Raw genomic sequence first — 16,666 nt, 5'->3', positions numbered from 1 at the left:
CGCCCACGTACACACGTACACAAACAAACACACACATACATACATGCATGCACGCACACACACTCGTACACTCACTCATGCACCCACATACATACACGCACGCAAACACTCACTCACGCTCACTCACTCACTCATGTACTCGAGCACAAGCACACACACTCAAGCACATACATGCATGTATGCAAACAGGCATAGACACTCACTCACTCACTCGCGCACAAGCACACACACACTTGCATACACACACACTTACTCACGCACAAGATTGCACACTCACATACATACATGCATGTATGCACACACACGCATGCACACATGCACGCTCACTCACTTATGCACAAGCACACACACGCACGCACACACACACACACACACACACAAACACACACACTCAAACACACATCCACATACATGCACTCACGCACGCAAACACACACCTGGGTTTGGGTTTCCATGTTTTATGGGGACATTACACAGACGAATAAAATATAAAAGCAAGTGGCAATAAAGACATACAAAGTTTCACAACCAAACATTCCATGTTAAACATTTCACGTTTTCCTTTTTCATTTTACCAGTCAGGGGACCTTTTTTTGCATTGATTTTTAAATAATCGCATTGTAAATTTGATCGGAATAAAGACGTTTACAAGCTTAAAATATGATGAATAATTCACATATGAAGAAAGTGGGAGTCTAAGTCACTAAAAATCACTAGTTGCTTTTGTAAAAAAAGGTTCAGGGTTTTACTTACGTCTTCATTCTTTTAGCATGGAGAGGCAAACACACATATTTCACTTTTGTGTTTTTCATTTAAATATAAAATAAAAGTAAAAAAATTAAACAGACACGAAGTGATGTGTGTGTGTGTCCAGACCTCAGCGCTCTAATGTGACCGAGCAGGAGAGAGAAACCAGGACACACAGCAGGATTAACACACACACAGTGAGAGAGAGAGAGAGAGAGAGAGAGAGAGAGAGAGAGAGAGAGAGAGAGTCAGAGGGAAGAGGTATGAGTGGCTCAGTTCACCAGCAGATGGAGAGAGAGACAGATGTGCTCATGAGAGAAAGAGTGAGAGATCATCAAATATCAAGGAGAAAAATCACACAGACGGAATGTAAGACAGAAGAAAGACACGCGTCTGATATCACAGAGGAATATATGAGAACATGAGAGAAAGAGATGATGAAGAACGCTCGTTCACCGACAGAAGACTCTAGGATGAAGGTCAGTACTATAGTAAAACATCTACTCAAATACTTACTTACTGTTATATATCTGAAATGATCATACAGTAGATTCTATTCAAACTTAAAGACATTAGATTTCACCTGTGCGTTGCCCTTTATTATTCATAGTTTTATTTTTTAAATCAAAAAAAGTAACACAAAGTATCACGGTACTACCAGAGGCTTTCAGATGCGTATGGAGTAGTTTATTTGTCAAGATACCACGGTAATACTGTGTTTTTAGGACATGTACCATGGTACTTTGACAGCAATCTTGAAGTACAGTCGCAGGTAACCTGAACATGGTAATCATCTTACATGCATATCAAAACACCGTGATATAACCGTGGTATCCTCGTTGTACCATGGTACCTCCACAGCGCTTGTGTATTCAGGTCGTCAAAATCTCTCATGCAATGTTGTGTGTGACAATGTGCGTCAATCCTTTTAAACTCAAAAACTTTCAATCGCAGCACAAGTTTCCATTCAATGTGTGCGTGTGTGTTTGCATTTTTTTAATTTATTTAAATTTAGTGCAGTTTAATAAGCGTATTTATTGTGTTGGTTAGTATAGAAATGTTTGTGGACCCCACAAAAATCTTTGTGATCGGACCTATTAGAGTCTATGTGTGTGTGTGTGTGTTATATAAGAACAGATATATAATCTGTCACAAGATACTCTAATGTAACTAAATTGTTTGATAGTGTTTTAAATTTAAATATGTTTGTGAATACATGTTGGCGTGTGTATTTATATTGTGTATGTACATATGTGCTAGTGTATATTTACCGTGTATGCATATGGTATTGTGTGTGTGTTTGTGTATGTGATGTGTAAATGTGTTTTGTGTGGTACTGTCACCGTGCACTTCAAAAACACAAACACACACACAGACACAAACACCAGGGATGAGTCTGGTCACGAGAGATCTCCAGGGGACACAAGTGTAGCTGCTGGCAGACAGCAGGGGGCGCTCACCCTATGTGTGTGTGTGCGTGTGCGAGTGTGTGACAGACAGACAGATGAACGGATGCTTTAACTGTGAGAAAAGCTGACAAACATGTTCTGTATAAACGTAAAAGCTCAACACACAAGCTGGGAGTCAGGTGTAATTCAGAGGAAATGTGTCCAATTGATGGCATGCTGGAGAAATCTGAGAACAGATGAAAACTATACACACACAGCAGGACAGATTAAATCACACACATAGCTGTGGAGAACAAAGAGAGAGAGAGATTTCTCTTCTTTATATTTTGGGTGATAAAACGTGACCCGGATGTTTTTAGTGAGAATGAAAGAGCGTGTGTTTGCATGACAAACCATCCGTGGCTCTCACAGCGAGAGGAACGCAAACATCTGAGCGTCTCACGGGACCTCTCTGCAGACAAATGCACAAACGCATTCTTTAAGCGCTGTTTTGTTTTAAAGCTTATACCTTTTTTAAGCTACCCTGATACTCTCACAGGCAGTGATTGGTAAACACACTCACTGAAGGTCACATGACCAGGTCTAAATAAACACGCATTTCCCACAATGCACCGGTGCTGCTTAATGACTCATCAATGACACCTGTCGATAGTACTGTTGGTTTATTGGTGATCACATCTATGCAGAGCTGAGCTATTTACTACAGTATTTATACTGTATTCTTATGCAATTCATAGAATACCACGATATTACACAGTAATTACAGTAACCACCACACTATAATAATCACAGTTTAACCATTTTATTTGCAGTAATACTTTGGTATTACAAATGACAATCTTTTCAAATTTTTATACTTCATATTTTCCTTTTATTAAAACTATGATTTACATTCTTAAGGCATACCCCCCAAAAAATATATTACTTCATTGTTGAGAGTACTTCATATAGTTCAGTATGATCATTTATATAGAATATAAGATAAAACAATAAAGCAATATTAGACACACACACACGCGCGCGTGCGCAGATGCTCCCACAAACCCACCCACCAATACAATCACACAAGTGCACACACAGTAATACAAACACACAAATCACATCGAAACCTAATCACAGAGCTACTGGTAATACACAAAAACACACACAAACAGCTGCGGAAGGTGTGTGTGTGGGTGCACGTGTGTGAGTTATGTTTGTAATATAACTCTTGAAGTTTTGTCTCAGCGGTGCTTTAGTCTTCGGTTAGTTAATGCTGTATATCACACCCTGAAACTTCCATGTGTGTGTGTGTGTGTGTGTGTGTGTGTAAAAGATCTTTAAATCTCTGTATGCTTTGTTCAATTTTATGTTTGTTAGCACTGAAGCTCTAAATCACGCCACACCACTGCGGACCGTGTCTCTCGCCAAACCAATGAAATCATAACCAACTGAAAACTGAAAAAAACGAATTTGCTGTTACGTTTTTTACTAGAATATTAAAGAAGGAGGCAGTTTTCTTAAAATCCCATCAGACCCGTTGAAAGCAGTAAAAGAGAGCTCATGAACACAGAATGTGGAAACAGCGAGGAAACAAGACTGTAGGTTTTAGAAAATCTAGAACTTGAATCCAATCATCTCATATTAATCTCACACACTCATCTCGGGGTACAAAACCAGCTCCTGCTAACATCAGAGGGGCGCATGATTATTTGAATAATAATGACAACATCATGAATGATTTAAATGGCAATGAAAACATTCAAGTGATAGAGATGATCTACTAAACAAAAGCTCATTGACAGACACATGTTTTCTAACATCAAGGAAGACTACACAAAAAATTAAAATGGACATTTATGTTGCTCATAACATTTTGACACAAAAGTTTGTTTTTCCAAAGTTTTTGTTGTTATTTTGTCGTTTGTTATTTTGTGTTATTGACAGACTTTTAAATATGATCTCAGAGTTTGGACCTACTGTACAATACATATTCATGGTTTATCTATTTGTCACCCTGTCTGTGAAAACCAGGCTAATGTCTCAGAATCTATTTTTGAGAACAAACATCCACGTTTCATTTCAATATGATTTCAATCTTTGACGTTGCATTACTTAGTCAATATTACAGATATCAGTGTTTATTATGTTTTTATATAATGTAAAAAAAATAATGTCGAAAACAGCAAATCACCAAAAAATGACTTTAGCTGGGTTGTTACAGGAAGGGTCACATTTTCTCAATTGATTGGCCATTAGCAGGTATAACATGAGTGTTCTCAAAACAGCTTGGTGACAGGACACTACATCTGTAGCCTCTGAATAATGATCGCTGACCCTTAGACTTCATTCACAGAGACACCTTAACGTATTAGATAATGTGTGTGTGTGTGTGTGTGTGTGCGAGAAGGGCAGAAAAGAGGCACAGAAAGACAAAATCAAAGTCAAGAGTAACGGAGTGTGAAAGAAAAGAGAGAGAGGAAGAAAACGAGGCTAATGGAGAGATCAACTCAGATACTGTGTGTGTGTGTGTGTGTGTGTGTGTGTGTGATGAACCCAAGTACAGATCAACCAGACACAAGAATAAAGGAGTGTGCGTGCACATATAGGTGTGTGTGTGTGATGACAAAGTGTCCTAACAGAAAATGATAAAGATATCTGACAGTGATGCTATTGGTCTTTAATAAATGACGTCATTTAAACCATTTATTACACGGCTCGTTTGAATGCTTGATTCTGATTGGCCAGGCGCAACATTCCAAGGGTTGTTATTTTCAAATAACAACCGCTCAAAACTAATAACATCCTGTAACCCGGATGCTGCAAATCATTTTAAGAGGGACAGTTTAATACCACACTAACATCAGTTATAAATATGTCTTTTAATAACATATATGACATTATATTTACAAAGGATTAAACCAATTTGCCTGTTCGTGACGTTTGAATGTCGTTTCTTACTTTAAAACCAAAACTAAACAGCTTTGCCTCGCGGAAGGTCTGCATTCGGTAAAAATGAGCTTATAAAATATTTCAAATTCACATTTATGTCCAGTTTTTTTCTCATGTGGCAAGTAGCTGTGTAATAAGCGGGATAATGTACAAGCAGACGGCTGTTATCGCCAAATAAGCCCCTTGATCACACTGTCTTATTTCTGCGATAACAACCGGCTGCCTGTGCATTATCCCTTAGTAGTGAATAATTACCAAATTATCATTAGCAATTTTTACAGTAGACGCCCATAAGAAGTAAAAAAATGTTTGAACTCAAACAGCATTATCCATAAATCATGGTACGTGTCTAAATAAACACGGTAACACCACGGTACATTAGCTTTGGAAAAGAACAAGTGAGCGTGTCGGTTTGTGTGTCTGTGTCCAGGCCAAGGTGAAAATTTGTCATATAAATGAAGGTAAATTCAATGAAACGCATCACGGTAACGGTGGTCTGCTAACCCAGATTTCTCTCTCTGGGGGCTTCTGAGACTACAGATGTAAGCGCAGATCTGGAGTCAGTGCGTTTCTTCATCTTTTGCAAATGGAAATAATGTTCTTTAATGAATGCATATATTCACATCCAATATTCAACAGCCGGATCACTTACTCCTCTCCAGATCTCCCTCTCGCCTAATAAAACAGACACAAGAGGCCTTGTTACTCATTAGGTCTGTTTTGTGTACGTGTGTGTGTGTGTGGAATAAATGAGTTGTGTATGATAATGTCTGTATGTGAGAGGCTAATGGGGGTCATTAGCATTTTCGACCAACAATCCCATTATACACACACACACACACAGGTTTGTTTCACTATATTACTAAGGACATCTCATTGACTCGCAGCAATGTTTTCATACCCGATAAAAATTGTTTTCCTAACCCCGTCGCAAACCTGTGGACTTAGATTTAAAGTTTTTAAGCACACACACATCTAAGACAATATTTTTCTTCCTTGGATGAACAAACAACGTTTTCTAAAGGTCAAGCAAATGAAAACTGTTGGTAAGAGTTTCAGCTGCGCCGCTTCATAGAAAGCGAAGACACAATGTGTTTTGGTCAGAGGTGCCGGACGCCTTTGAGTCCATCCCGGTCAAGAAAAGAAGCTTAACTGAGAACAAGATATAAAGTGTATAAGAGACACAAAGGACAGAACACACACTCTCGTCTTAATGTTGGAGGAGTAAGAGAGAGGCAGGAGATTACAGAAGAATAAAGCGATAATTATAGACCCTACAGGAGGAGAATGAGAGACTTCAATCTGCTGGATGAGACATATGGGGGATTTAGTTAAACCCTCATTAATATTTTGTTATTCTCCTGGTGGGTTATTAGAGTTTGAGTGTACAGTATTATGGAGGTGTAACGTAGTGTAAGAAAAATCTACACTCCATCTGCACAAACTTCTATTTATATTATACTATTATATTTAATAATGTTAATAATGTTATAGTGACTCGTAAAGCCAATTTGATTTAAAGTAAAAATTGAAAGGGAAAAATTAAATTCTGTCATAGTTCCAAACCTGTATACATTACTTTGTTCTGCAGAACGCAAATGAAGATATTTGGAAGAATGTCAGTAACCATACAGATCTCATTCCCCCTTCACTGCCATAGTGGGGAAAATAAATAATATGGGAGTGAATGGGAGATTGTTTCTGTTACTGACATTCTTCAAAATATCTTCCTTTGTGTAAAAAATAAAAGGTTTGGAATAATCTGAGGGTGAGTAAATGATGACAAAATTTGCCTTTTTGGGTGAACTATCCCTTTTTAAGATTACAGGTCACATAAACTTTTATATATATTATACTATTATATTTAATAATATTAATGATATTATAGTGACTTGTAAAGCCAATTTGATTTAAAGTAAGAATTTAAAGTGATAGTTCACCTAAAAATGAAAATTCTGTCATTAATTACTCACCCCTCATTTCAAATCATTATGACTTTCTTTCTTATGCAGACCCCAAAAGAAACTATTTTGTAGAAAGTTGGTAACTGAACCCCATTCACTTTATTGTATGGACACAAAACCAATGCAAGTGAAAGGGAGCCAGTTAACAAGATTCTTCGAAATACCTTCTTTTGTGTTCTGCGGTAGAAAGTCAAACAGGTTTATAATGACATGAGAGTGAGTATATGATGAAACAATTTTAGCTTTTAGGTGAAATATCACTTTAAATATCAACTCTGTCTCAAATGTTTCTCCTTAGATTGCAAGTCACATTTTAAGTAGGAAGGTGAAAAAAAGAATTTCACTGCATGTCACACTATGTATGGTTGTGTATGTGACGAATAAACTTTAAACTGAACTGGTTCTCAAATTTGTCAAATGAATGTAGATTGTAGAGGTACAATAATCTGGATTTGGGTCAATTTGATAAAAAATGTTCATATTTAGATCTGAATAATATTTACTTTTGATTGGAAACTTGACGAATCCGAGCTCAGTTTGACACATTGTCGAGATCTCTTTTAAAACTAATCCTCTTGTTCTCAAGAGAAATATTTTAGACACACATGAGACGTATGCAAAAGTTTCAATTTGCTACAATTTGTGTATATGTGTTGTATATACATACATATACATCATATCATCGCTGTCCTTCCAAGACCTTGTATGTACAAATTCACAGTTTTTCAGGAAACGGAAAAAACATTTGCAAGATATTTGCAAAATCCAATAACATCCAAACAATAAAAATCCCAAAATATGGAGATCCAAGGTTTCCGAAAACCAGCACCGATTTATAATATCAACATATTGTATATTTTACATAGGAATAACATAAACCATGTGTACGTCATCCAATGTTTTTTATAACTAATAATTGTACATTATATTTAATTAAATTTGTGGACACAACCTTTCGGTTAGGTTTCACAAATCTGAAATCTACTCCGGTGTAGCAGAACCAGAGCGACCTGCACAAATCCCAGACCTGAACACATTTGGGATGAACTGAAACGCAGATTTCAAACCAGACCCCATGACAAACATTCAGCGCCTGACCTCATTCATGCTAGTTTCAAATCCCTGCAGCCATGTTCCAACATCTAGCAGAAATCCTTCCCAGAAGAGTGGAAGCTGTTTTGGCACCAAAGGGAGGATTAATGATGCTTTTTCAAATGAAACGTCCACATAGTTTTGCCAAACAGTGTAGCACCCCACATCCTGTTTCTAATGAAACATTTTATCTGTTTAGACCGGTGAACAAGACAACAGGAGACTCTAAAGACAACTGAAGGGAACAGCATGACACTGAACTACATTTAGACGAGCGACTGTGACCAGGAGCATTTCTGACAGATGAGATCTCCGCTTACATGCTGGAGTTCCCAAAAACACAAGCCTCCCGTCTGGTTTCTGGAAGGAATAATTATCTCTGGTTTAGATAGTATGTTCCAAAACCGAGACCCCAGCCCCTCCAGCTCCTCCTCTGGGGGTTGAGCCAATCAGCAGAGGTCATGGGCAGACGGGCAGCTGACACATCAAATGCTGTGCCAGCATTAGAGGTGCCTCTGGCCGGAGGTCGGGCCATGCTCTCTCAGAAATGGGGTCCGCTGTGCAGCGTCGGCGTGCAAACGTCGCCGGGACTCCGCTCTCTTCCATCTTTAAAGAAGAGGACTCAAACCGTCACCACCAACGGGCCGCAGACGGAGACCATGTCTCTGGATCGGGTGAGGCGCTGCGACGTCAACGGCAAGCCAAAGAACGCCACCAACCACGTGACGCAGGAGAACGAAGTATACTGTCAAATCAAAAATAACCCCAGCCAATTAGGCACAGCAGGGAGTTTAAAGCGATCCTCCCTGTACACCAATGGAAGTGTGGTTGCACCTGAGGTGGTGGGCGGAGTCTGTAGCGAGGGGGCTGAGACGGAGGATGTGAGAGGTCAACCAATCACACGAGACTGCAGGCGGGGTCAGTCGCTGAAAAGCGAGAGATCCAGGCCGGTCGTGCACTGCCCCGGCTCATGTGCCACCACCCCTCGTCCATGTAGGATTATGGCATCATCGCCCAGACTGTGTACCTCCTGTGGGCGGAGACAATCCCAAGTCCCAGCCTGCATGGCGACTGCCTGTCGAAAACGCGCTGTCAGTCAGGTTCAAGCGAGCACGACACTTCCGATCCCACCACGGAAAAGTTCTTCTCCCGGACTGTGGAAACGAAATTCCACTGTGGCGCAACCAACGTACGCCCAAATTCCCAACATACACAATCACCAAACGCAAAGTGTGACACTGCCTCCCTCAGAAACCAACAAAAAAGATCTGCAGATAAAAACAGAAGCGTCGACGTTGAAGAATGAAAAACCCAAATGCTCGAATGAATCAACAACACGATTCAGGCAAGAACACGACAAGACACGCAAAACCCAACACACACAAACACACACACAAGAAATTACAGCACAACCCACACAAGACAAACGCACAACCACGGAAACACACAGACCTATTGTATCTCCAGCATATGTATCTACACCCAAACCCACGCCCCCCTCACTGTCAATTGGCTGTGAATTAAAAGCCACGCCCACTCTCCCACCCAAAAATGTCTCCAACTCAAAACAGACACATGTCAAGTCCAAACCGGCACCTCCGGAGCTTCTCATTGGCTGTGGGTTGAAGCCAAAGTCACAAACTCCACCTCCAGAGCCCAAACCTAAACCTGAGAGAGACACAAACGCACGGCCATCGCAAACGGATGAAATCCCACAATGCAACGGGGCACCTGGTGTTCTGCATGGACTGCTGCAGAATGTCGAGGAAAACCTGCTGTACAATCAAGAGAAGATCAAAGTTCTGCTCAACGTCATCCAGGATTTAGAGAAGAACAAGGCAATGAGTGAAGGGTGAGCGAAAGAGAGAAAGTTTCTAAAGTTCATGAAAGCGTGTGTTTGATGTGTGATTCCACTCCTTCAACATCCCATAATTCCCATGGCAAATGACATGTCCTGCGGCAAGCCATCAGAAATCTTGATCACCAAGGATAGACTGACCCCCGCCTCCCTCTCTCTCCTCTCATGTCATATTTACTCCAAAATCATTTACTCGCTCTCTTCTCTCTTCTCTCTCTCACTCTCTCTCTCACACAATCTCTCTCTCTCTCTCTCTCACACACTCTCTCACTCTCTCTCTCTCACACACACTCTCACTCACTCTCTCTCTCTCTCTCTCTCTCTCTCTCACACACTCTCTCTCTAACACACTTTCTCTCTCTCTCTAAAACTCTCTCTCCCTCCCTCTCTCCCAGTCTCTCTCTATCTCTCTCCCCCTCTCTCTGATCTGTCAGAATCCATCAGTGAAATGAATGTGTCGATACATGTTTGTGAAGTCATAAATTTTTCACTTTCTTTACCCCTTCAAGGGCATTTAGTTCTCTGTGTGTAAGTGTAATTGTTTTGTGCGTTTGCTTCAGGCGATGTTCATACAGAACAGGTCAAGACCTCAACAACTGCTCCACCTGTCAGAAGACGGCCTGCATAATATACAGGTACCCAACAAACCAAAACATATGTGCAGCCTAAAAAATACTTGAACGTCACTTTGAATATTTACGACATATACAATAGGGGTTGAAGAACCTCAGATTTTTTGTAGTCGAGTATTGTGTGATACAAGTCGCGTCCACTAGTCAATGACGTCATTATTCCTTCTGTTGTTTACCTTTCGCTTTGGATAATGTTTGTAATGACATTAATAAATTAAATAAGAGATAGTGAATGTTTTGAAACAAGATTAGATGGGTGTGGGCAGTAAGACACTTCTGTGCCCTGTTGAAAAAAACTGCATATGCTGGTTTGGTATGTATTGATGCTGGTCTAAGCAGTTCCTTAGCTGGTCATGTGCTGGTCCATAGCTGGTTTAAGTTTGTCAAACCAGCGTTAAAACATACCTAACCCAGCATATGCTGGATTTTTCAACAGGGGTGTGTTTGAGGACTGTGGGAGAATGGCCTCAAAATATCCAAATATAAAGAAACTCTGGTTCAGTTATTTGGGCGTGTCTACAGAGCAAACTTCCCTTGCATTAACAACAAGTCATCTGAAAGTGTCATGTGCAGTAATGATGAAACACCATAACAATGTGTGGAGTGTGTTTGTGACGGCCTATGACTTTACAACGACGTCAATATATTTATTATCTAATGCAGCAGACGCTTTATCATAGCAGACTTTCAAACACAGCACCTCAGTGACACAGCACACAATCTGAGAAACATTTTTGTTTATCCTCTTTCTTTCATGTTTTGTTAAACGGGAACCAGTACACAAATAGCTTATAATATGAAAAGATATGCATGTAGAAGCTAGCACACTGAAATCTATGTTACGGCTTTTAAATTATCTGCAAGCTTTTGCGTGTTAAAACAAATCGTGAATGTTGCGGACGAAATCAGGACGTGTTGTGAATGATGCGTGCGGAAGCAGGACAAGAGAACTCATATTATTGTCGGGGGTGTGACAAAATTTTGCCGTCTTTTTAAATGTACAGTGTCAAAATCACACGACTCGCAAACTAGTCGACATCAAGATTTAAATGTCACGGCGAGCATTAATGTTGACTATTTGACTAGTGTATGCAACCCCTAATACACAATCCTGTTTTTTTATAGTTTTGAAATGCTCTGCTATTTTAAAACCGCAGAGACATGTCAAGACGTAGATACACAGTGGTAAACAAATGTATAAGACCCCCTTTATTAAAATAAAGAGAAAACACATATTTTCGGAATCTGTCAAGAACATGTTTTAAACAAAACATTTTAATGAAGTAACGAATAAATTCGAAAATGGATGAAATGGATAAAAACACCGTTGCACTTTTTTCACCTTACATTGGTTGGTGATGGTCTGATAAAAGTGCTCGAAACCCCCGGTTCTCTGTGACACGTTTATGATTGTATAATCTAGATGCGACGCTGCGGGTTCTTCTGCCTTCGGGAGCAGAAACAGCCAGAATACACCATTAGGATGTTTTGAGCATTAGGATGAAATGAGCAAACTCATGATGATATATCACATTGTGTGATTTTTTAAGAAATCGTGCTAAAGAATCCCTTACACTTACTTTCGAGGCGTATCTGTGACCAGAATTTATTAGGGACCTGGGGAACCACCCAACCACCCAAGGAACCACAATTCAACATAGTAAAAAAACATGTATTATTACATTAGCCTTGGCAACCGCCCATAGCAACCGAGCATCTGGAGGAGTGTAATGCATGCATGAGCGCCAGTCATTTTCTTCAAACGTGTTTGTTTTAAAGTCTGGGTTTATAATGTAGGTACAGAGAGCTCAAATCCCAATCAGAAGTGATGAAGTCCTGTGGGACACACACACACACACACACGGAGACACACAACATAAAGCCCAGAGAAAACACAGAAATGATTCCAGCGGTTACCGTTTCACTGACACACACATTTAAAGTGCTTTTAGATATTCCCTCCCCTCCCTTATCACCGTTTCTCTCTTTTCCTCTCAGGATAAACACGGTCATTATTCCAGCATTATAAAGAGCTCAAACTCACACTAATACATGTTTCCAGCACAAACTGAGGTAAACCCAGCCCCGGGAATCAATTAAAAGAGATGGATTTCCTATTAAACTTTAATCTCTCGACAATATAGCTACACACACTAAATCTTACGGCACACACACGTATGCCTCTACCCATGAGGAACAGCAATGCATAAAACAGTCACGGGTTCAAATATTTACACCTCGAATAAGAACACAATGTTTTATGTGTTTCTTACAAAGACTACAGAGAATAGAAATCACTTTCTCACCTGTTTCACTATATCACTTGTTCTAATTGTGCTCAAACTTGCCAAGACACCAAATTCAGAGATCTTAAAGGTGTAGTTCACTTCAAAATTGGTCCCCATTGACTTTTCACAGTAGGAATAAAATAGACTATGGAAAGTGAATTGGGGGCCAATTTTGATTCCTTTAATAGAAGCTTGAACGACTCATAAGATGTACCCAAAGCAAATGATGTGAGCCACGTTATCCACATTACAGCTCTACACTCCGACTGACTCATTTATGTCTGTAATGATTTCTCGTAAACTTGAAACATTGATGCAACACAAGATCCATTAAAGACGCATTTACTTCCTTATTAAAATTGTTAACACACAAAAAATATTTTATATCTAGAAATGATTCGTATACAGACATATTCATATGAAACTGCAGCGGGACGCCATGTTTACTGCAAAAAATGACTTTCTTACTTCCTGTTTTCCTTGAATCAAGATGCACTTCCTGGAGGAGCAAAATGACCTAAGAAAATAAGTCTTGTTTTTGGGGTCAGAAAAATAATCTTGAATTAAGGTTTACCTTTTTCGTAGTCACTCAATTCAAGATTATTTTTCTGACCCCATTAACAGATATTTTTGCTTGTTTTAAGCACGTATTCACTGAGATTTATTTTCTTAGGTCAGTTTGGTCATCAAGAAAATGCATCTTGCTTCAATTTCTTTTAGACACTTTTACTGGAAAACAAGACAAAAATACTAAGTAAGAAAGTTATTGAGATCACATGACCAGCCAATCCCAGAGTGCACCTTTAATAAGTCATCGCAGCTATAAAAGAGCAACTTCCAAGCAATATTTTCTCCAAGATAACTTTCACACAAACACATAGACGGTGTGATTTATAGCGCTAGATTTACTTGGGCTCATGATTTCTGCAACATAATAGTGATGATTAAGGTTTTTCCACATCTGAAAGTGCTTTTACTGCGGCTCTGTGAGCTTTCTGAGCAGATAAACTCTCAGCGCATGTTTTCATCAGAAATTCTGCCTCTATACTGTAATTCGTCATCCCCTCTTTCTCCATCCTCTCCTCCTCTAGGGTCCAAGAGATGGATTCAGAAATATGGCTAAAATAAAACATAATGTGCACTCAAGCCTGGTTCATTTGAAGTCAAACTTCAATATAAAATGAGTTTTTTACATGTTCAGAAGAAATGCGAGCAGGCTGTGATCGCTTACAGAAAGTATTGCGACTCTTTTTGATGGGTTGTGTGATTTGAGGATCCTTCATGTCAGTGGTAAAGCGTTGGAGGACAAACGCTGAAGTTTAAAGATATGATGAGCTCATATCACATACCGTATAAACACGAGGCTCACAAAAATCTTTTTTTGCAGGATCAACGAGTCGCGTGCATGCAAGTGGACATGCAGATAAGGCAGCAATCTAGCACATCTAGCAATTTCTCATGACGTATGAATTTTTTTATAAACATTTCAGTAGCACTGACAGCAGACGCACAGCCATTAAAACCTGTGAAGAAAAACGTTAAACGTGATTATAACACGACGACATTTGAGTTTTCTCAGTGTCAATAAATGTCAAACTATCCTAAAAGAAAGAAAAATCACAGATGAGAACGTCGAGGACGTCCTAGAATCAATGAATCAAACTTTGGCTCAAGTCTCATCTGCGTCTCAGACATTTCGCCGGAGATAAAAATTCAGAAATCTCACAAATTTGTCTGTCATTAGAGTTTAAGAAGAGATGTCTTAAACGTGTCAACCTGAGCTCAGATCTGTCAAGTCTGCGATCAAAAATCAATAGTGAAAATCATTAAATTCGACCCAATCCAGATTATTTGACCTCTACAATCTGACCGGGGTCAGTTGTGTTCTAGTGGTTAGAGAGTTCGACTCGTAGCCAGAAGGTCGCTGGTTCAATTCTCAGTGCCACCAGGATATGACTGAAGTGCCCTTGAGCAAGGCACCTTACCCCTGTTTGCTCTGCAGTGATAGCTGCCCACTGCTACCTACTTGTAAATCGCTTTGGATAAAAGCGTCTGCCAAATGAATAAATGTAAATGTACAATCTACATTCATTCCACACCTCCAGACTTCGTGGATTTTAACTGTCGTTTCATTCGTTTTATCTTTACTTCTCGATATTTAAGGAGAAACATCAGAGACATCCAGAGCTATAATAGAGCAGACTTTCAGCCAAAAAATATCTCTTGGGTCACCAAATTTTTTTTTTTTCAGTACCAAAATGCCGTGTCTATATCACTGAAACTTCACGTGACCAACAGCAACAGAGATTTTTGCTTAGTAAACCGCACTATAAAGAGCACTATATCACAGGTGTCAGTAAGACAAACTCATCCTCTGTTCGCTGTATACTGAAACACATCTCCGTCTGTCATTATGAGCCTTGTTAACCTTTAATGGATTCTCTGTCACCGTGTTACCTTCTCACCACTTTATCTCTCGTCTTTTGCTCATCTGTTGCTCTTTTCATTACGTCTCGTATCACGCTCGCTCTCTTGCTCGGTCTCTCTCACCTCATCTCACCTGCTGGGAAATTGCAAGTAGGATTGTGGCAATACTGTAAATAGAGGGCATCACCTTCTCTCTCTCTCTGTCACACACATACACACACTCATATATTGGTTCCAGTGAGATAAATGGTCAGAATCTGTGTGTTTGACAATAGCGTTGATTTCAAATGTATTTTTCCGGCTTCTTGATCTTCTCCGCAGAGATAAAATAAGCGAGAAACGAAATCACCAACTTAAACCAGAGATGAAGCACAATCGCACAAACATTCATTCTGAAGCTAAAAGCTATTTGAAAACCTCGAACAAGTCTGTGTGCTTAACATCTTTAATGACTCAAACTATATTAAAAACTCCCAAGCAGACTGAATGACTCCGCATAAGTTCGTGTCATCACCTCGGTCTTTAAAGCTTTATACATTATCCTTAAAATTCAATTTCTCTGCAAAGAAAATCGATGGGGTTTATACTATTGGAATCAGACTGTCGCGCTCGATTGAATAAGAAAATCAAGACGTGAAACTTTGAAAGAAAGTGAGATGAACGTCTGAATGAGCGAGCGAGAGATGGCGATATATTAACGTCTTTTGTTTTATCTTTCTAGTGTGGAGCATGACTTCAGTGTCCAGGAGGGACGGTTCCAAAGCGTTCTTGAAGTCTTGGAGGCAGAGTATGATGTCCCCGCCCCCGTCCCAAAGCCCGCCCACATACGACCGCGGACTAAGAGCCGCGTCAAGAAACTGCGAAAGAAATGCTTCTGGTGGCTGTAGCCGCAGCACACGTTACCGTGGAATCTTAGAATTAGGTTCGTTTGCTTTCGTGGAAAATGTCAGAGCTCGACCTCACTGATGAGGAGTTCACCAGCATCGCTGTTGTCATGGAGATACGGGATGTACATTTACGATTATTATGACAGGAACCAGAAACGCAAGGATGACAAACATCTCACCGCACCGAAAGATCAACTGACTCGCGTTCAGACCAATTTAGTTCATCGAGACCCGTGAGAACCTGCGTCCAAACCGTCAATACACCCCCCACACCCTGTCTGTCATAGCTGTGACTCGGTCGATATGTGCGGACAGCTAATGAATGTCTAACGCTCTGTCCCAAAACCCAACGAGACGGCATCACGCGCGTGCGAAACACAGGGAACAACATTCACATTGCACGCACACCTGCAAGAGACGGCAATCCCAGA

General features: G+C 40.0%; 2 protein-coding genes across 2 annotated transcripts in view; one reads left to right on the top strand and one right to left on the bottom strand.

The window, feature by feature from the left end:
* LOC130437862 (dedicator of cytokinesis protein 2) overlaps positions 1 to 16,666 on the bottom strand; it is a 70,709-nt gene that overhangs the window by 16,845 nt on the left and 37,198 nt on the right.
* On the top strand, positions 1,110 to 16,235 carry LOC130437861 (INSYN2B protein). Its single transcript, XM_056769503.1, has 5 exons — positions 1,110 to 1,226; positions 8,343 to 9,437; positions 9,489 to 9,995; positions 10,562 to 10,636; positions 16,070 to 16,235. Exons 2-5 carry the CDS (start codon positions 8,605 to 8,607, stop codon positions 16,233 to 16,235), a joined length of 1,581 nt encoding a protein of 526 aa, XP_056625481.1. The 5' UTR covers positions 1,110 to 1,226; positions 8,343 to 8,604.

The sequence above is a fragment of the Triplophysa dalaica genome, chromosome 16 (genome assembly GCF_015846415.1).
Source record: "Triplophysa dalaica isolate WHDGS20190420 chromosome 16, ASM1584641v1, whole genome shotgun sequence".
Classification (NCBI taxonomy): domain Eukaryota; kingdom Metazoa; phylum Chordata; class Actinopteri; order Cypriniformes; family Nemacheilidae; genus Triplophysa; species Triplophysa dalaica.
This window is presented reverse-complemented; position numbering and strand designations above follow the sequence as displayed.

Excerpts from the sequence above, each read along its gene's own strand:
- LOC130437861 (XM_056769503.1), top strand. The coding sequence starts at position 8,605 with ATGGGCAGACGGGCAGCTGACACATCAAATGCTGTGCCAGCATTAGAG. Across the intron at positions 9,438-9,488 it reads ATAAAAACAGAAGCGTCGAC|GCAAGAACACGACAAGACAC; the intron begins GTTGAAGAATGA and ends AACACGATTCAG. Across the intron at positions 9,996-10,561 it reads AACAAGGCAATGAGTGAAGG|GCGATGTTCATACAGAACAG; the intron begins GTGAGCGAAAGA and ends CGTTTGCTTCAG.